Consider the following 22,205-nt stretch of genomic DNA (forward strand, 5'->3'; position numbering starts at 1 on the left):
ACAATTCTGTACTATAGAAGTGTAGATTAACCAAAAGTAGACCTAAATCCACAAGCCTACATTTGGAGTTGACTAGTGGAACACAAAACCCCATGATGGACAATATTGTCTGTGAAAATCTCTTTACAGTCGCATTCATATCTGCATTGTTTGAACGGAATATGAGAAGTCTGGTAATGCTGACAAACACTGAATGTTGCATGTAAAATATGTAAAATAAACCTTAAAAAAGGTTTGTTTAAACAGAGTCAAATGAGAGACAAAGTATCCAAACTGCAGGATCATGTTTGTAGAAAATAAAAAATAAGGGGACCAAAAGATTACTGCTCATGTTTAAACAATTTTCGTTCCACCATTTTTTATATATATATAGATATTATAGATATATTTATATATATTTGCTTTTGCGCACTCCTAAGATTCTACCGCTCTTGTTTACAGATTTCAATGAAAACACTGCACAGGTTTAAAGCACAAAGGGTTCACAGGAAAATAAATCAGGTCCATTTGCTGGCCCGGCTGAGACGGCAATTAGAGGTGGAAGTTACCTGCCACCTTCCAATAATGATGGCAAGGGAAGATGTTGCTTCAGTCCTTTTACTGCCCACTCCATCAGAAAGACCAACACAGCTTGACGCATTTTGGTTCTTCCAGTGCTCCAAGTCAACAAGTGCCCTTTATATTTTAAAAAACTGGTGGGGGAAGTATGATGGCCAGGGTACGGGGGCTAGAAGGGCAGAATTTGGAGAGATAGTAGAATTCCCTCTTCCAGGACCCGCCTCACACTGATTGCATAGTAAGATGACGAGGTGTAAATGAAGCGGCTAGTGTGATCCTTGAAATCCGTGTATTCTGTTCGCGTGTGGATGTCACAAAGTCTGTGGTGGATCCAATTCATATGAGGCATAGTAACATAGTAAATGAATATATACAATCCTGCAAGAATCTGAGTTTTTTCCAGAAAAACAATAACATTAAAAATTGATGGTAAAATAAGGCAAGAAAAAAAAAAAAAAAAGCAACCGTTTTGTACATTAATCTTATTATTTTAATAATAGATCTGTGATGTCTGTTCAAAATCATAGCAAGATTGTTGATCAGTTAACTGTAGAACAAAGAAAAACATAGTAATTCATTATGACCCTTCAGTACTGGAGGTGTCTTCCACAGATCGTAGGTATAAATATGCATTGCTGTGAGTCAAGGACACCTCCTGTAATGAAGGGAAAGGGAAATCCCTTATGTAAATTTCATGGAAAGAACAGATTTACTTATTTTTTTCCCTCACCAGAGGCAAAATGCAACTAATATAAAATTAAAGAAATTTTTTTTGTGTTTTTTTTGTTTTGTTTTTTTCGAGGAGACTAGGAACACCGTAGCGAAAAAACAAAATACTGTAAAAACTACAAAAATCCATTTAAAAAGTCCCTCCCCTCGCTAAACCCGTCCCACAAGCTACTGAGTCAAAAAAAGTCACATGACCAGAGACCTTTAGAGTGGAACCCTTGGTGTCCAGGTTGGAACATTTATCACCCCTGAACTGTCCCCCCCCTGGTTAAAAAAAAAAAAGGTGTGCTTAGCCTACAAATGTACATTTACAAAAACAGGAGGAGAAAAGAGGGTTTTGAGCAGTGCACTTTTCGTAAAAGATTTTATATACAAGTTTAAAATTCATGGTATTTGATTCCTGTGGGTCCTTATTTTTTTTTTCTCTTTCCTATGGAGCAGACTATCGAGCCTCAACCTCTTTAGGATTTCTGGAGGGTGAGAAGTCCCGTGATTCTGAACTTGTGAGGGGATTAGTCCTTCGGGGAGAAGCGGGCCTTGTGTTGCTGGCAGGCACCAAGGGTGGGGGAGCGCTTAGTGCTGCTGTGGGTGGGGTCCGGTTAAGAATCCCATTGTGCATGGCGCTTGAAGGACTGAGTCTAGGATAGGGTACACTGCTCAAATGTGGCATAAAGGAGGGCATATGTGCCAGATGGCTCTCTAGTGGAGAGGAGTGAATGTGGTGCATGCGCGCTCTTTCTATCTCTTCTCTTAGGTGCAGGCGCTCTCGCTCATCTGCATGCCGCAACCGTTCTTGTTCTCTCCTTGCCTCTAAGAACTGTTCATGGCTGTAATCATGGGCCTCACGGTCCCGGTATGCTCTTTCATGGTCATAGAAGCTGGCAGCTGCTGCTGGGTATCTGTGCATGTTGTCGGCACGTAAGTGAAAATCCATTCTCCGCTGCAAGTCCAGGGTGCGGTAAGCATCACGTAATGGATCTCTCACAGGGTCCCAAGCAAAACCTGCATGTGGCAGCCTCTCTCTGCCAGTAAGGGGGCTCATACTCATAATTGGGGTCATTACCCTACTGCGGTCCAGCATATTCAAGTTGTTCATTTGATGGACATTACCTATTGGGATAGGCATAGAGGCCGCCATTGTATGGTGCAAAGATAAGCCATGCATGGAACCTGGAGGGTGATGTGGCTGATGTTCCATTGTCCTGACTGGATGAGGAGGCTCTGAGCCTACAACTAACACATCTGAATCCTCTTTGCGTTCCTCCTTGACCTTGACATCACTTTTTATTTTCTGGAGATCTGCTGGCAGCTCAGGCTTCCGTTCAGTGTCCTTCCCTAAGCTGCTCAGCTTTAAGTTTTCACTTAGAACTGGTTTACCATAGGGTGATACAGACTGTATGACTGGCTTGTTGCCATCTTCCATCGTCCTTTTGTCATGATTTGAGGTTTCCTTTACTGGTGAACGACTCTCCTTAATCTTGTGCTCTGTGGATGGAACTTCTCGTAGGCGATCAACACTATCCCGATCAATATCTTTGGATCTATCCCCTAGACTGCCTTGTCTCAGAGAATCAGTGGATGTCTGGCTATTGCTGCGGATGAGGTTACTTATTTGGTGGCTGACTGGAGCAGATGCTGGAGAAGATCTGTTCGAATGATGTCTGCTCTTATCCAAGATGTCCCTAAGTGAAAGAAGATAGGATGCTTAACACAAATGGCATGAATCCAATGAATAGTTGCAGCTACTGGCAAGGTGATAGAAGTATTATTTATTAGACATAAGCTGCACGATGGCATTCAATCAACCCTTCAAATCACACTTATAATACTACTCCTGTTTATCCTGCTAATAAAACTGAACGTATTTTGCTACACTTTTTTTTTAAATCTAGAAGAGTAGGATGTGGGCCAGCTTATGCAGGTCTGTTTCTTGGTACTTCATATTTTTGATCATTACCAAAACAGGAATACTGGCATCTATAGCCTGCAGCAGGTGGGGATACATATGGCAATACAGTCCACCAAGTAGCAATATTTAAGTTTTATGCAATGTACAGTAACTGAAGTGATTATTATTATTTCAAGAATCCCATGTACCATGCAATTTTCTAAATTAACGACATTCCTAGTAATTGCATTTAACACTACAGTATAAATTGAACTACAAAAGAAAGCAAAATAAAAGCTCAGGGTACTGGGGGTGTTACGTGGCTTAATAGGGAAATGTATAATATGGCCGGAAAAAATAAATAAATTATTAATTCTTTGGTAACTACCTTTCTTTGTCTCGTTCATCCTTTGTGAGAGAGATTTCCCTCTTGTCTTCCCGGTCTCTCTCATGGTTGTTCACAGATGAACTTCGCTCTGGCTCTCCGACCTTAGACCACTGGGGTGGTGTTGGGAAAGATGGTGGAGTCCGATGTAGCCGGTTCCATGGTTCATGAGGGCTGGTGAAGTTCTGGAGAGTTGGACTTTCTTTGTGAGTGAACAAGCTGTTGTGAGCTGTTGAATTATGGAAATATAAACTCCATTATGATTGAGCAAAGAAAATGACTTAAAACAGTGTGGCCTAAAAGCAGCAGTGCCAGTGAGATTGCTCTGCTGGAGATCAGACAAAAGTGCTCAAACGTGTAATCCCAATAATTGTAATAATAGGTCTAAAAGCTTTTAAGATCCAGAACACGAGTACAGCACGATCAGTGCGTGTGTGCTTTTACACAGCCCACGTGAGCTTTCTAAGGTATTGTGCTCACGCAGAGAAGAAAAAGAAACTGCAGAGATGAATCTTAGTGGTGGACAGAATCCACCCTGCATGGAAATGTTCTATCCTAGATAATGGTGAGAAGTAAAACGCATTGCTGCTTTCAATGTCACACTTTGTATTCGCTGCACTGCTTAGCAGGTGATGTTCACAGTTAGAACGTTACTATACCCTGTATCTTGAAATACGTACAATAAAGACCAGCATCAAGACTTATCTGACTGCTATGCAAATCACAAGCACAGCACCACTGCCACCAAAGCACATTTAGAATTGCCTTGCAGCACTTCAGCGGATATGCAAATGAAAGGCGCCCGAGTGACCCAGAAATGATTACTACTCATCTACCATGGGGCAGCAGGTGACCAATCAAAATGCAAGGATTTATACTGATGTACCCAGTCTAATTTACGATTGACTGCAAAACTCTGAGCCAGTACTTACTTAGAGCATGACTGGCTAATCCTCCAAAGGCATTGCTGCCTAAGTTCCCAAGGCCGCTGAAGCTGCTTGACCTGCTAAATGGATCTGGAAAGGCAAACAGGGATTGAAGAGGCGTTTATCCAAGAGCACTAAAGAATGAAACGCGCTCCTGACCCTTTCACTATGTCTTATCAGATGGGTTCTCATTTGGGCTTAGTACTGCTTGTTCTCATGATTCTCCTATCAATGCTGCTTCTTTAATTTAGCAGGGTAGGTAGGACCGAAAAAAAAAAAAAAAAAGAAGGCTGCAATTATATTACATATATTTATTTCATGGTGTGGGCAGGCCAAAAGTAGTTTAAGTACAAACGCTGAAATCAAATTAACAGAACTGGCTATAAAGTACACAATACGTTACTACGTCCAGTGCTCGGGGCATCCCTTTAATTATCTGATAATCTATTAGCGTACAGTGTGATACGAACATAACTGTACAGTAAAATGTCTTTGCTGAAGAATTAAATAGCAACTTCTGACAGAACAAACATGAGTCAGAGTAACTTGTACTACAAAGTACCCAGGTTTGTACGGACACCTCACTGAAGAAGAATCCATAGAATATCCCCAACATTGTAATATTGGAAAATAAAATCAATGAAGGCATTTAAAGAGGCTCTGTCACCAGATTATAAGTGCCCTATCTCCTACATAATCTGATCGGCGCTGGAATGTAGATAACAGCAGTGGTTTTTATTTTGAAAAACGATCATTTTTTAGCAAGTTATGAGCAATTTTAGATTTAGTTTCTTAATGCCCAACTGGGCGTGTTTTTACTTTTGACCAAGTGGGTGTTGTAAAGAAGTGTATGACGCTGACCAATCAGTGACCAATCAGCGTCATACACTTCTCATTGTTCCAGCCCAGCATGATCCACAGCACAGTGAGATTGTGCAGTGAAAGAAGCTGGATGGAACAATGAGAAGTGTATGAGGCTGACCAATCAGTGACCAATCAGCGTCATACACTTCTCATTGTTCCAGCCCAGCATGATCCACAGCACAGTGAGATTGTGCAGTGAAAGAAGCTGGATGGAACAATGAGAAGTGTATGAGGCTGACCAATCAGTGACCAATCAGTGACATACACTTCTCATTGTTCCAGCCCAGCATGATCCACAGCACAGTGAGATTGTGCAGTGAAAGAAGCTGGGCTGGAACAATGAGAAGTGTATGACACTGATTGGTCACTGATTGGTCAGCCTCATACACTTCTTTACAACACCCACTTGGTCAAAAGTAAAAACACGCCCAGTTGGGCATTAAGAAACTAAATCTAAAATGGATTGGAATTGGAAGCATGAAGTTTCACTTAATAGAGGCTATAAAGCTGAAGGGTGTCTCTGCCTCTCCTGTTCTCTCACCTACCTTCCTACCATCAACTATACCACCATACGGACAGTACGGCCATAAATTATGTCAACGTGAGGAGCGGATTTTACTTACACTTACCCGCCAGATGGCTTGTAGGTAGAAAGCCGCTGTGATGTGGAGAAGGTCCATATGCCGCGGCTCCGGGGTGTGCTGGACCTGGACGTACAGAAAACAGTCCTGTATCAGAAACCATAATTAATATTCCAGTGAGCTGGCTATTTCCTATCCATATGTCCAATTATTAATTTATTAAACATTAGGCATAGTGTTATTGCACTAGCATCTACCTAACAAACTAAAAAAAGGTCTATTTCAACACTACATTTAACCATATATATGTCCTAGTGGCTAGCCTTAAAAGCAAGGCACACATTTATCTTTCTTATGTATTTAAGGTGCACATATGGACAGAACAAAAAGCCGCAGAGTCCGGATCTATATAAACTTTCACTGTCGAAATCCATATAGATTAACATCTTTTACATCACTTTTTACTAACCTGCCTTTTTTTCTTGTAAATCTGAATTCAGTTGTGCAGTATACGAAATTGTGAATATATGAGATATAACCAGGATTAAATAGTTTGTTCTTGACACAAATATTCACCACATGCTAAATGCTTAAAGTAAATCACCACCTTTCAACATCACGTCATTTTTAGGTGCAAAAATCTGTGCCGATAAATTTCTTAATGTATCTGTATAGCGATAGATTTTTCTCATACAGAGCACTGACAGTTATCCACTGCATAGATAATTTAAAACAGAACGTTCTGGTTGTAGCTGCCACTAGAGGGAGCATGGGAACTTACTGCATACTGTCTACCCATGAGTTGAATCATGGAGTATCATTTGGAGATCTGTATGAGAAAAACAAAGTTCTGACTACTATAAAGATATAAAAATTAAATTTACAGCCCAAGATTTTTTTACATATATTGTTGAAGGGTGGACATTCACTTTAAACAATCAAGCACTCAATAACTTTTGGCTGACATCTATCAGTTCCCTTTCCCTACGGCCCCATGCACAAGACCAAGACCGTAGTTTTCATCCGTAATTACGGATGAAACTGTGGACCCATTCATTTCTATAGGCCGCAGACACCTTTCCGTATATTTACTGATGTATGCCCAGGCCTTAGAAATGATCTGCAAAATATAGAACATATCCTATTCATGTCCGCATTGCGGCACGGACTGGCCACAGAAGTCTATGGGCGCTTCCGCAATTGCGGACGTCTACGGATGTGTATCCGCCAGATCCGTATTTGCGGACAGTAAAAACGCTTATGGTCGTGTGCATGAGGCCTCACATTCGGCTTGTGCAAGTTCTTTAAACCAGCAGGGTGGTGTTGCTTTTACAATTCTGGTGCCACCTATCTGAGAAAACATCAGACAGGAAACAACAAGTCCTACTTGATCCTTTTACCCCAATGGCAATCCTTGGACAGTCTGCAAGACTCCATAGAATTTTGATCAGGGGTGCACCACATCTTTTGGTTGTGCCACGTGATCATAAATGGGATAAGAACAGGAAAAGAAAAAAATAACTAATCCTAGCTGTTAAACCACTAAAACCCTGCAATTTGTCTTTGGGGGCACACTCCCCGGATGCCAGAACAGATACTTCTGCAAACTATTATGCACAGGTAGAATTCTGGTCTTTGAGGCCAAAGCTGGCTTGGTTCAGATCAGACAGGGCTCAGACATTTTTAGCACGCACTAAAAAAAAAAGTTAAAAACTATTTGTTGGGGTAGTGACGTCGTTTTTGAGACCTTTTTCCTGGAACAACACAGGTTTCTTTTTTTCTTTTATACACATAAATTGCTTTTTTAGGCTTATAGTTTGAAAAAAGTAAAAAAAAAAAAAGTTGTTACTTTTTAGCGCATTTTTTCTGATAATATAGTATTACCCTAAAATAGACTTTTACTTGTCATATTCATGGTCTCCCGTAAATTTTGATATATTAAAGGTAATTGGGGCAGGGCTAGCATTACGATAATGGTGGGGGGGGGAGCAATATTTTATGTCTATTTTTTAGTTTACTTTTTTGTCTTCTTTTTAAATAATATTGTCACTATTAGGGCTGTGCTGGGTTTAGTTAGACCCAGCAGCAGCCTCCTACTAACTCCATCCCGGCGATTATGTGACCAGTCACATGATCACAAGGACCAATACAAACAGTGGTGCTGCCGCTATTCTGTGCGCAGCTCTCACTTGGCACGGTGTTTGGAGAGAAGCGGTTTTCACTGCTTCTGGTTTCACAGAGTCCACAAGTTAAGCTATACTGTAGCGCAGGCTTTAAGGACAAGGACCGCCCGGCGTACATATACAGTGGGCAGTCCTGAACCAGTTAAACCGGCCACAATAACACTAACAATGTATACTACAAAGTATAGATCATTTAGCGATCTTTAAGTAAATAAAACGTTGCCACTGTACATTCTATTCTGAAGCTTTGCTTTAACAGCGAAAAGCGGATACATAATGGATGGCTTTACAGGCCCATATTTCTTATCCTTTTACCATCGACAAGGTAATAAAATGCACGGACTGTTATGGGGCAGGAAGAGTTTATTTGTTTAGCAATGCAGTATTATGTTGTAGCCAGAATGCAGGATAGACGTCTATTTCTAGCAAACATGCTTTATCATCTTCTCATGTAAAACAATTGAACTCTAGCGTAGGAAAAGAAGCATTTCCATTTTAGGAGTTCTTATTCCACTTAGGACAGTAGCAGGAACTGCTCATCTTTGCCTTAGAAATGATTTCTTCTAGGTCAAGGACAAGCAGCTCTACAAAGTCAAATCGAGCTGGTAAAGGCTTTAAAAAACCATTTTCCACTTCAGAGAGCAGTGTTTGCACCAGAAACCGGCTATTCTGCTCCCTGAAGATTTCAGACGCTTAATAATGGGGATTTGCTCAGTGCAGGGAGCGCTTCCAAGCGCGGTTCACTCAAGGCTTGTGGAAAAATAAAATAAGCCTTCTCCAAGTGAAGACGGCAGCAGAGCCCTTAGAGCTGTCTTGTGCTTATTAAATGGAACAATTCTCAAGCGGCTACACATCCATCTTACAGACGGCAAGACTGGAGATAGATGGCGCACCCGTGAGTAACAAGGGAGCTCAGCCAGAGCAATGGTTCATGCGGTGACATTGCTGTCTGATAAGGAGAGAAGGATGACACAGATACTGTGTGGAAGGCATTTTATTTATTCCCTGATTGATGCTGCAACGCCTCGCCTCTGCTATCTAAATTGGGAGCCTAGCGTTTACTACCTGTAGTCTGCCAATTTTGTTTTCAATAGAATTTAAAAATGGTGAATAGCAAAAGGTTGTTAGGAAAATTGTCATTTTATAGCAGTTATGTTTCACAAATGTAGCAGAAATAATAAAGCATATTATCCATATATTTCCCCAATAAAGAGCAGTGATCATGTAAAGAATCACCCTACTGGGTGACAAATTGCTACAAACAAGACCATGCATTTTATCATTTAGGCTTCCATAATGCAGATAGCTGACAGTTGGCACACTCTGCTGACATTATGCGCTCTGTGGGATCTACCTCATGGCAACGTAGTCTTTATGATAAATCTATCTTCTGTGTTGACAAACCATGCCTTAGGCTAGAACTGTATCTTGTCCATGATGTTTTACAAAGGATTTCCTCTACTGTTGATAACCGCAGAAGTGAAAAGTTTCTAGTTCTGGGTCACAGTTTAAGAAAAATTGTTCTAAGACATAATTGGCTGAAATTATTATATAGGTCAAAGTCACTGCCTCTAGGACTCATGATAAAAAAATGATTTTCAAGCAATGACGTACCTGAAATTAAAGTAAAAGGCTCCATCTTAATGACCTAATTTGTTGTTTCACTTATTTTCAGTTCATTTTTAAAAGGGGATTTCCCATCAGGACAACCCCTGTCTATACGTCCGAGTAGGGCATATGGATGTCACAGAGGGGGTTGCCCCGCTTCAGACACCCCTCTATCTGCCATAACGGAGAGACTCTATAAGAGCGGCTCAGTCTCTGGCAGACCTGGGGCGTCCTTGCATTACTGTGGCTGCTGCAGGTAAAATGTGTGGCTGGCCACAGCTTTCCCATGCGATAACAGCTGATCGCCGGTGGTGAGAGAAGTCGGCTTCTTTTTGAAAAGGGGTAGTCTACATGAGACAACTTCTTTAACAGCTTCCTTGAAACCATCAGTAATTAGATCTATGGTTGCCAACAGGTCTTCTTATGACGAGGGAAGCATGGGTCAGCCATACATATTCTTGCATTGGGTATGTGGGTAATAATGAGTAGTGGTGCAGGGGGGGAATTAGGTTAGGATCAAACACAGTTTTGATGCAGTTTTTGGCTCAGTTTTTTTAGCCAAGGCCAGAAGTGGATTCAAAAGGAAGGAAAGGTATAACGAAAAGACTGATGCATCTGTGTTTGGATCCAAAAAACGCCACAAAAAGTGCATACAAATTTGTGCTTGATGTTGGCCTTAAGGGGTTACTGAACTAGTCAGACCCACAGCAAGACACCATTTTGTATTACAATTACTAAAGGGAGACATATGTAAACAGATCCATCAACAGCAGCAGCTTGTCAAATGAGTCCTGGTAGAAACAGGAGATCGGCAAGTGAATAAGGGCCTGTGCACATCAGTGTCAGGGTTCCGTTGATGGCTTCCGCTAGACCTTTCCGTCAGAGGAACCCATCAACGGAAAGGCAAACAGAAACCATAGCTTTGGTTTCCATTACCATTGATGGTAATGCTTCTGTTGCAAACGGTTTCTGTCGCGTAAGGTTTTTTTTTTTTCTTTAAACAATAGCGCAATTGTCTACGCTATTGTTTCCGTCAAAAAAACTGAAACCTTGCGGAACAGAAGCAAATGGAAACCATTTGCCACGGAAGAATTACCATTGAAATTAATGATAATGCAAACGGAAACTATGGTTTCCGTTTGCCTTTCACGTTGATGGGTTCCTCCGACGGAAAGGTTTAGCGGAACCCATACACGGAACCCCAACGCTGATGTGAACAGGCCCCAAATGAAAACAGAATAAAACGTAGCGAAGATACATTAGAAACATGCTACATTTTACATTTGTTGACTTTATAGCCAATGTTAGTCAAAGGTGGAGCTTAACATTTATTTTCAAGTAGTCCATTTGTTATTAAATTGGCAGAATTTAACAAACCAAGTGACAATGTCTCGTCCCAACTTACCAGTGCTGGAAAATAAAGGTCTAGCTAAATCATGTGTGTAAGGAAACCCTGGAAACACTCCGGGGGCAGGTGGTCTGCTGAACAAATCAAGCTTGCCGCAAATGTCCAGCTTATGAGGATCCATCTGCATTTGCTACAAAAAACAGGGACAACAAAAGAGCTCAATACATTTTTCAAACTGACCACACTTACACATGCTCGAAGTTATTGCGGTTATTGAAAAGTATCAGTGTCTACCAGGTCAACTCCTGAACGTGATCACGGTGATTTAAAAACATTCAACTGTTTTTAACCTTTACAAGTATCACAGGAAAAAAAAAAGGTCTCTGTGAAACAACTTTATTTACTCTGCTTTTACTTGCAAAGAAATACAATGAATGAAAAAGGCCAAGAACAGTTCAATCACTTTCCACATCCTTGCCTTCTCTTACCTCTTTTAGTCTAATCTCCTGAAACCGGTGTATGATATGGGCGTTTTAAAACATAACCATTGCTGCTTCTAGTATTTCATGCTATTCAGATTTTTTTTTTCCATAATAGTGACAGTATATTTCTATACTGCATACATGTTTGTAATAATATTGGAATATGAGAAGTTTTTTTTTTTGGCGGTTATACATATGCATATACCCTTGGAAAATCATTTGACCCACAGATACTTTGATTAACACCTCCGGCACTGTCAGACTCAATTCTCTCAACGGGCTTGTGAAAAGGTTACTGATCCACGGGAGCAGTATTAAATACTTCTGCTTCATTTCAAAGTAGGCCTAGAGCACTGAGGCCCCCATCCCCCACCAATGCACTGAACTATGCCAGTAAGTTTTTGCTCCCTTATTATTTGGGTTATTCCCTGTGGGCCATCTGTTATAATTACTTAATTCTTTGCACTGTGCAGCAATAATTCTGCATAGCGCAAGACAATACCCACATAGTCCAAATGAAACAAAGAATTCCAGAAAACCGCTAAGTATCCAGGACCGCGTCAAGAACCGGGACTAAAAGCAGCCCGTTCAAGCGAACTATGAACCAAACGAATAAGAAAGCACAAATTTTTAGTTGAGAAATGTTTCAGCACAAATTCTCCCTTGCTACCATGTGATTCAAGCATTTAACTCCTGTCCTAATTGAATGTTGATATGTTAAGGCTCATCCAAAAAAAACTAAACCATGTTCCATTAGTTAATACCGTAATGAGGAGGATGGGTTTTAGTAATTCTAGGTGCCCAGAACCCATACCTACATACATTTTCTAGAAATGTCCTCCATTGCTGTACAAATCTCCCCCACCCCGCAAAAAAAAACAAATGATTAGGTGCAACTCTCTCAATTCTAGTATGATAGGACTAACTTTACTTACATAATCTAACCACTTAATAATAGGGAATCGCTTGGTATGGAATAATTCCTTTTATATACGGAACATTTTGATAATACAGATGCATGGTTGTCGTTGGTCTGTCTGCAAACAACAAACTGCTGTTAACAGCAGTCTCTAATCTGTGAATGGACTCTAGACTACAGGTTATATGTTGTGTATTAAGGTACCTTGCTTAACACCTTAAAACCAAATTGCCATTCTTTATTCTCTGTACAAAACCAGATCTGTGCTCCATGCTGATGAGATCAAAAAAAGGTAAAAAAAACAGAACAGAGTATCTAGATTAGCGTGGGTTTACAGAGCAGTCATGAACAAGGCACATTAGATGCAGTTTTCTACCTTCTGAAGGAGAGTTATGTGAGGCAAAATAATACTATGTGAAGACCATATTGTCATTGTCCCCCCCCCCCACCCTTATTGAAGGACACTTTTTTTTCTAGGTTAGATAAGAGTATGCAAATGTAGAATAACTTCAAAATGTCCCTTTTCTTGAGCTTACAGGTCTCTAGTAGTGCCGATTTCCTCTCAATTGCAGCAAACATGTTCCCTTCTCACAGATTCCCTCAACATTGGGCACTAGACAACTGACGCGGTTTGCTACACTACCAGCACATCATTTTAAAGTCCGGTTAAGCTTTCTTCATAAATCCCCACGGATTTGTTTGAAAGGCATTATACATGAATTACATTGGTATCACTGAGTTTGGTTTCAAGCAATGGGATTAAATAGATGAGGGTCTTAAGAAGGGTTCGCCATCAAGAATAACCTCAGAACCACAAATTCTAACACATGGCATTTACCTTCATTTTCTGCTGATGGTGGTAGATTTGCCACGCTATCTGGACATGTACTGCACACCACTTGCCTGGTTTCTGCAAAAGCAAGGAAAACGCAAGTGAGCACGGGAAAGGCTTTGTGCCAAAGATATTTCACTGGGGCCACAAGATGACTTCAACTGAATCAATATTAGATAGATGCAAACTTGAAGCTTAGTAAATTAGCCTTATTATTTCTAACTGTTCCATTACATGCTCGGATACATTTGGTCGTGGATTACTTGATGGATGTGGGTCTGGGGTCTAAACTCTCTACCACTTTATACTGTGGGTGCTGTTAAACAACCTCACTCAGAAGTAAAAGGGTTACTCGCTCTCACAGAAAGGGCATTGTAAACTATGCTCAGGTATATTTAAAAAAGACAGAGGTAAGAGAAGGAGAGTGCAGTTTTGTTTCTTTAACAATAGTATTAATAGTATTAGAATGAAATGAATTGTATTAGAATAGATACACTTACTCTTACAGATGTCCTGTATGGGTCGTTTACCTGCAAGTGAAAAAGATATGTTAGTGTATGTGCTGTGCTGAAATTCTCCGCAACAAAACACAACAGGTTAATTTTTAGATCAGGTTTTACAGCAGGATAACCCAATAATCTGCTATAATAAATGTCGAAATTATTTTATGGTCATCATGGCCCAATATAAAAACGGGCCAAATTTAGCCCATGTTGGTGTGATAATGACACTAGATATTACGCAGCACAATGGAAACATGTAAGGGCAGATAACATGATAACTTCCCTAACCTCATACAGTGTATTATTAATATACTAACATTTTATAGGTGGAATTACGTAGATTGCAAAGTTCTGAACAAATGACAATATTCCAGTCAAAATCTAATATTTGCTTTACAATATTTTTTGTCCTTTTTATTTCTAAAGCTGGTCATATACAGCCCAACTGTACCCGATGAAATAAAGTCGGGATATTTTATATTTCATTTTATTCAGCTGTCTGAGGCTAGAGACCAGCAGACTTTTGTATATGGAGAAAAATAAACAAAAAAACATGAAATAACTAAAAAAAAAAAAAATAAAAATAAAATACAAAAACAAAGCAATAGTATTAGCGAAGTTACTTTTAGATGTCGTTTAAACTGTGGAATGGAATTTAAAGCTATATTATGTTTCAAGTTATTAACTTTCAACTGTAGAAATAAACAATCACACTATAAGTTAGTGAGTTCTGCATGTTTAAACAAAGTTGTACAAACCCCCGGTGTCTTCTGTAGAAGGGTGGGATGTACTGCTCCAGGCCTGCTTGAGACATCTATGGCGTTTGAGGTCTGTTGTGGGCATTAAAAAAAAAAAATTAGCTCTTTTTCAAAAAATATATTAAATAAATCACTTATTTGCCAGTTATTATCTTTTTCTATAATGTATAAAGTTTGGGATTTTTTAAAAACTTAGTTAGAAAGTCTTAATATCTTACAAAATGTGGATGATTGCATCAACGTAATCTTGGATCATAGATGTACCATCCTCACTCCCCACTTTATTTTCAGAACCCTTAAAAATAAAGTAGTTCTAAACACTCACCTTAGGCTGAAATGCTCCCTGAAGAGAACTAAAAGGACCTGAATGTGGAAGCATTGTGGGCATTCCGGGCATAGGAGAAGTATATGATGGAAAGTACTGTAAGAAGAACAGAGAATATTTCTTATTAGAGATTTGCAGAAGATAGAATGCGTATCATTGAAAAGCTGAGTGAAGCTCGGAAGTAAAACAAGCACATTTTCTAAACCATATACTCAACTACTCTTATTGTATTTCAAAGTCTACTCAGCATTATTGGCTGTGTATTACTATTAACTTTACAACTAGGAGCGAGATGGTCAAACGCTACGTTTTCATACAAAACAGATCAAGGACATTGGATTATTGAAAAATGTACGACGTATTAATGTCATGTCAACGGATTCTCATTAAAACAGTCACACACAGTCCATTTACCATTAAAGTTCAATAATCTAAAACTCTAGATCAAATTTCTGACCAAAACGCGCCACACGTGAACTCTTACATATAGTTTATCATTCAGGCAAATCACACACTGAACTGTATTATTCATGTTAGCTTTCAGAATCCGACCAGATGTTATTTTGTATGAATCTATCAATCAGAAGTGATTTGAAACCATATGAATTTATTGCTTTAGTGATTTGTAATATCTGTGTACAAAAATCTAAATGTGAAAGTATGCAAAAACATTTTTAGCCCTCACATTCGATATGCATATAAGAACAGTAGTGCTTTATTAAGTTCCTCTGTAAAGATAGTTGGTTAGCCTTCAAAAAAAAGTTTGTCCTGCAATAGACAGACCACTTTTTTGATTCAAATATTTTATGTTCTGGCAAGTCTGACCAACTCATCCAGTGACCGTGTAAGCAAAAGTCCATATAAAAATGTTAAAGCAAAATACTAGGGTCTAAGAAATTTTATTTGGATCATCTTTCGCCTGAATAAATGTTACCATATTGACAGATTATTGATCATGAAAGCAGTTTCCTCGCATAGGTGGAAATAGTAGTCTGAAACCTTCCCCTAGGCTCTGCCAGAAACTCATTATAGTCCGGATAATAGAGTGGGCAGGTGGACACAACGAAGATCTGCAATATGAACAATGGCTCCTGATCCATGAGTTAACTCCAGGAAGACGTTCTTGTTAGTGATAGATCTCTTTAAATCAGGGGATCTGTTAAATTGCCCTGACAGTGCTAAGATAGTGGGTGCAATAGCCCCGCTAAACAACTCACTCATCCGCCTGACCAGGGGACGTGCACACATGGAGAATTAATGTAATAAATAAACATATATGATAGATCTTAAAAAAAAAAAAAATGCATAAAAAAACGGACACAGCAGGAGTTTGGAGCAGATATGCCCAATATCACATAGTGTATTATTGCATCAGACCAGGCGTCAGGTCAGCATGGCAGAAGGAAACGCGGTTCAGTAAACTAAAATAATGAAAATTCACAGATACACTACTACAGTAAAGCAGCTTTAGGTGCAGGGTGCAAACACTGCCGGATGCTGTGAAAAGAAAACTTACGCTGGTATGACGAAAATATGGGCTGTCCAACTTGGGAGCGTACTTGTCAAACTAAAATGGAAGAGAGAAAAGAATAGCAAATGAGTACAGGGTAGAACAACATGGCAGCAACGTTTATGTTCAGCCTCTATTAGCTGCAAACCAGGTCAGATTTACAATTAAACTAATTCTATCCACCATTTCTTATTTAATAATTGACTCCAGCCCATTTCCCGATAAATTAACTATGAAAAAGCTTTGTGGCGTTTAAAGCATTAGACAGCATTCAAGGATTTATTTGAACCGACATCATTAATATATACAGTCAAACAAGCAAAAAAACATGGTAAGACCTCCACCAAAACATTATATTGCATACTTACAAAAAATAAAATCAAGGTTATGCATACACAAGCTCTATTCACATATCAAGTTGCCTAAATGGATATTATGCCGATAAAAAAATAAATTGTAAATGGAGCAAAACCATGAAAATTAACCACTTCCCTCCAGCCACTTCAGCTCGTCATTTCGAAAACATAAGTGGTCTGGTAAGCCATTGAACAACAATCTACAAATGTTCTTTGTAGAAAAACATGGATAGTTGGCTAAATTTGTAGGGTGAATGGATAACATGACAATTACAGGGACGACCCTAAAAGTTAGTAAACCTGCTGTAGAAAAGAAGTGTTAATGTTGTGCAAACTGTCAATGTAGAAACAAAGTAAACATTCCAAATAGACTAAATGTCCCCAGCAAGAAGCAAGTGGAATGGGGAGGGAAGTGGATTTGGACTTAGGTGCTCTACTTATCCTCACATTTCGAGCTGGGGTACGCACCATGGTGGGTGCATTTGGCGGCATAAGCTGCGTCTGGGGTAGGCTGGATGTGAAGGGGGTAAATGTGTGCTGGTGCGTGTGTTGGTGCGTGTGTTGGTGCTGGTGAAATTCCGCCCTCAGCAGTGGCACAGAGCTGAGGGGGGCACCGGCTCGGTCCGAGGTCTGAACCAGAAAACGATTATTCAGCTCCTGCCTGAGAAGTTCATGACCTAAAAGAAGCAAAGACACAAAAAAAAACACAGAGGCCCATCGGCCCATCAGTTTCCCCAAAGTAAAAGTAGGAAAAAGCGCAGATATTCACCTGGCATTCCCTGTTTCTGCAGGTCATGCTGTGGTGGTTTTCTACGTGAGGACTCATTGGTGGAGGTAAGAGAGATGCCTGTGACAAAGTACCAATCAGAATCCCCGAATGAGGCTGGCAATACATGATTGGTTGGTTGAATGATATCAACAGGCTGGTATCTAAAGACAAGAAAGAACACCATGAGTCATCTCAGGAGAAAACACAACGGGGCTTTTTATAAAGCCGTATAACAAGCCACACGCAACTAATTCTAACCCTCGCCCCACATACTGGCCTGATCAGTGGCTAGGGAACAGGAGAATTAAGCTAAATTAGACACTGCAGTGTAACAAAAACAACAACAAAACAACACCATGTGGCATATGGCCAAATTAACGTAGCATTTACAGAATTTTAGGGTATTGGTGCGAAATGGCAAAACGTTACAAGCTTAAAAAAAATAATAAATATTCTGTAAGTTAACATATTTCTAGATTTAGAAATAAAAACATGCAAAGCTAATAAAGCATTCATCCACCCACCATTCTGTGTACTATTCTTAGTAAAAACACATTGAATGTAATAGGCAGTAGTTGCACAGCCACCTTTTTAATTAATGTTACATTAATGAGAACATTAAGTCTGCAATATTATTAATATAACAATGTATTATATTTAATCAATCTACTCCGTAATTCTATATACGTCACAAACTAGTCCAGGGCCTTTTAAGAAAAAAATAATTCATTAATGACTGCACATTGCTTTGCACACATACCGGTAATAGTAGATATTACAGAAACCTGTTCAGATCTTGGCACATTTACATTGCAGAAATCCATGTTATACATCTGAATGGGGTTTAGGAGAGTCCCATGCACATGCTGTACAAACAAACCTACGTATGAAAGGGATTTCGGCAAATATTGCCATTCGAGATTTCAATCACTGAAAATCTCTGACATGACAATCTATAAAAAGGGTCATTCAAATCAAATGTGCGATCAGATATTTCTAGTATCTCTAAGTGGTGCCAATGGGGTCTGATTGCTCTACCAAGTGCTACAGCACCTTCATTGCAGAAAACATACGATTCAGGCTCGTGGACCAATGTCAACTTCTGACAGGTCTCGATTACATTTCAGATTATCATTTTGGCTGGGGATCCCCTTTAAAAGCCAACCATTTCCTGTAATTAATATTAGCAACTAAAGTTGCCCATACACTTTAGATAGCTGCCGATCGGACGCTCATTCAGCCAACTGCTATTCCTCCTGACTTCCCCATATACATGCAGGCTCAGCTGAGGGTGTATACGTTATCAATGGGGAAGAAAGGAATAAACTGCTGCCAGACCCTTCTAGCAGCAGCTTATGTCCCGCAGGAACAAAGGGTTTGGCATGTTGCCGGATCCTTCTTTTCCCTGATATCTGCTGTCGGGGGAAGAGTTGGGAAGCCACCATACACAATAGATTGTTGGACAGTCCCACCGAAAACGGTGGGTTCAGACAACTTTCATCTAATGTGTATGGGCATGTTAAAGGACGGGTGTCGCGAAGAAAAATATTTTTATATCAATTTGCTTTTAGTGTTTTATTAAAATAAATGTTATTTATTTGTGTGTTTGTGTTTTACTTTTTTTTCTAACTTTTTCTTGTCTATGGGGCCTTCCATTTTTTTTTTCATCTCTGTATGTGTCGATTAACGACACATACAGACATGGAATACGGCACATACATCCCCATAGAGAATGCGAACAGGAGCCGTTCCATTCACTATGCTGTACGCCGTCTGTGTGGGAAAGGCGCATGCGCCGCTCCCACACAGTCCAAATGGAAGATCTTCGGCCGAGCGACATCCGGCACCATTTTCTTGTGGACCGGACGCCGCGGCCGGACAGTAAGATGACTTCTTCCAGTCGCGGCTTCCGGACATGTGATTAGAAGCAAGCACTAGGAGCGGACGGACCAGAGGCAGCGGCGGCAGCTGGAGCAGGTAAGTTATGTTTGTGTATGTTCGTGTTTTAGTGTGTGATTACCACTGTATGTAAGCCTACTACACTGTGTATTCGCTCAAAAAATGGCGGCACACAGTGTAGGAGGTTTGAACTTTCAATCCCCTCCTTTCTCCTGGCACTAGCCAGGAGAAAGGAGGGGGAATTGTTTGTGGACACTAGAGCGAGTGTGTCTTCTCCAATATTGCAGCATAAAGCAATGAGGTTGCTTTACCACATGCCCATGCTGCAATTTTGGGAATTGCTCCCTCTAGTGACCAGAACATGGAAATATTATAAATTAGAATCCAATTTATAATATTTCCTGACTTGTGAAAAAATTTAAAAAATTAGAACAAGGTCTAATCACTGTTTAAAAAAAAAAATGTTTCTAGTGACACATTCCCTTTAAGGACGGACGCACAAGGCTTTCTTTTTTTTAAGCCAAGACATTTGTAAGTACCACGGTAGAGAAATATACACAAGTGCTTTTTAACTTCCAGTAAACAAGTTAGCTAGTTGTCTGGGAACACAAGAGTGGGCAGTTTAATGTATTATTCAGAGTCATGTTAGGGCCTGTTCATATCAGCATTGGCTTTCCGTCTGAGGTTTCTGTCGGGAGAACCCCGCAACGAAAAGGCAAACGGGAACCTTAGCTTCCGTTTGTATCACCATTACCGTCACTATTGATATCAATGGTGATGCAAACGGAAGCGAAGGTTTACGTTTGCCTTTCTGCTGAGGGGTTCTACCAATAGAAACCTCCGACGGAAAGCCAACGCTGATGTGAACAGGCCCTCCCCAGGAGAATTTGATATGTTGTAGCTGCAGTAGTGCATTATGGAGACTGTTGCAACTTCAGTGACACATACAATACAAACACTGGCACACGACAACAGGTGTATAAACTATAAAAGGCAATGCAAGACTAAAACAAATGTACTTTGCAAGGCTTTCTGCACTCACAAGCGTCACGAATGACACTAGAAAGTGATCCACCAATTTGTAGTACGGAGAGAAGGTTTAATAGCGGCCATTTCTCACGACATCACCTCATTTTGTGCATCTACCAGACACTGTATTTTGCATCAAAACAGCTTCAGAGAAAGAGTGGCCTTGTTCCCCCATAGTTGCAGAATTCAAATGCTCTAGAAACTACAACACGATCTCTAACTGGTTTCTATGGGAAGCAAGTTCACTTTTTCTCTGAGACAATTGCTACATGAGTACTAATAAGTCTCATGGAGAACAAGTACCCCAAACGTTCCTAATCTGTCTCTCAACATACACTGCAATCACACAGCACCACAGCTACACTTACCCGAATATCCTGCTCCGGCAGGGTGGCCGGGAATCACAAGGCCATTAGTAGGTAAAGATGGTGGTGGTGGTAGTGAAGGAGGGGTAGCAAACATGGCCGGATGGTGCTGGGTTTGAGATCTGAGAGCAAAGTGCGAGGTAGCAAGGTTGGGTATGGAGAGGGGCAGACCCGGTCCGGGAGGGTGATGAGAAGGGATCTGGGGGGAAGACGGATGGTGCTTGGGGAGGTTGATACTTGCTGCACTGCTAGCACTACTGCTCCGGCTGCAAGGCAGGTAACAAGAAAACAATTCAGGTTTTCACAATCATATTTTGAGGTGTCAACATAAAATTCTACTTTCATGCTATTTCTTTATGATTTTTCACAAATATGAGCTCCTGTTTTGCATCTATTTAAACCTTTTTTCTCTACATCATTACCTGATGCTGGTGATTCCACTGAGCTGTTGATGTACAGGGTAATTGAGGTGTGAAGGGATATGATTCTGAGTTCGGAGCTCCGGGGGTAACAACTGAGGTTGAGACAAAGGCCGGGACTGTGGACGAGTTTGGGGTTGTGGTGTAAGTCGTGGTGGAGCAGGAGCTACAAGGGTTGGCTCTTTCTTGACTAGAGGGCTGGCGCGGGTACTAGAGGCTGGCGTGGATGAGGCAGACGTGACAATAGCAGCAGGAGGTGGTTGTGGACTATGAACAGGAGGAATAAATATAACTTCCGTGTTCAGTTCTTGGCTGCGCTCCAGCCCAGACACTTTAGGTAGACAAGTCGTCTGCGACTCCGCTTTGTCATTCAAAAGGGCACCTAAAACACCAAAAAGACAGAGTTATTAGTATAAAAACTGTTGTCCTGCAAGGGAAAACGAACTGTAATGCACAATGATATCCAACAGCAAATATATAATCTTAGGAAAATATTACGGCTATTGAGAAACTAGGGTACAAGGGTTCTGAGAACTATACATAGGCAATCTTATCAAATTGTAAATAAGTACAATAGGCACTTATGATTGAAATAGGATACAAAAGGGACACCATAGAGGAGCACAAGGCCTCTACTGTACCTCTGAACGCCTCAGATTTTATATGAAAAGTTTGTTTTCGTACATAATCTGACAGAAGAAAAAAAATAGCAGCACGTTCCATCAGATACTGCGAGTATGAGAATAGTAGCAAGCATCAAGGACCATACCGGACTGGTTTGCGTTGGCGATTCTGTTATACACTGGTTATTACAACTATGCTTTTTACTACACCAAATTGAATAGACAAGGCTGGTTGAACTATGCGTAAAGTCTGTGGAGCCAAACGCCATTTATCTCAGTAACACCTATGAAAAATGTTTTAAAATCCATCTTAAAATCTATCATACAAGTTCTAAGAAAAGAAAAC

At 40.3% G+C, this 22,205-nt stretch overlaps 1 protein-coding gene across 13 annotated transcripts in view; it reads right to left on the reverse strand.

Annotated features, from left to right (window-relative positions):
- Positions 1-341: 341 nt before the first annotated feature.
- FBRSL1 (fibrosin like 1) overlaps positions 342-22,205 on the reverse strand; it is a 539,464-nt gene continuing 517,600 nt past the window's right edge. For 4 of the 13 annotated variants that reach the window (XM_075832783.1, XM_075832745.1, XM_075832838.1 and 1 more), the window contains 14 exons: positions 21,240-21,618; positions 20,821-21,083; positions 17,203-17,432; positions 16,406-16,456; positions 14,890-14,985; positions 14,565-14,636; positions 13,804-13,833; positions 13,310-13,381; positions 12,676-12,744; positions 11,128-11,260; positions 5,974-6,078; positions 4,493-4,576; positions 3,564-3,789; positions 342-2,969 (listed from right to left, as the gene is read on the reverse strand). In XM_075832783.1, coding sequence (XP_075688898.1) covers positions 1,730-2,969; positions 3,564-3,789; positions 4,493-4,576; positions 5,974-6,078; positions 11,128-11,260; positions 12,676-12,744; positions 13,310-13,381; positions 13,804-13,833; positions 14,565-14,636; positions 14,890-14,985; positions 16,406-16,456; positions 17,203-17,432; positions 20,821-21,083; positions 21,240-21,618 — 3,050 coding nt within the window. In that variant the 3' untranslated portion in view covers positions 342-1,729. Of the gene's footprint in view, positions 2,970-3,563; positions 3,790-4,492; positions 4,577-5,973; positions 6,079-11,127; positions 11,261-12,675; positions 12,745-13,309; positions 13,382-13,803; positions 13,834-14,564; positions 14,637-14,889; positions 14,986-16,405; positions 16,457-17,202; positions 17,433-17,524; positions 17,686-20,820; positions 21,084-21,239; positions 21,619-22,205 lie in introns of all 13 variants that reach the window. The other 9 variants (XM_075832773.1, XM_075832754.1, XM_075832797.1 and 6 more) reach the window with 9 other exon arrangements.

This window comes from Rhinoderma darwinii, chromosome 1, assembly GCF_050947455.1.
Source record: "Rhinoderma darwinii isolate aRhiDar2 chromosome 1, aRhiDar2.hap1, whole genome shotgun sequence".
Taxonomy (NCBI): Eukaryota; Metazoa; Chordata; class Amphibia; order Anura; family Rhinodermatidae; genus Rhinoderma; species Rhinoderma darwinii.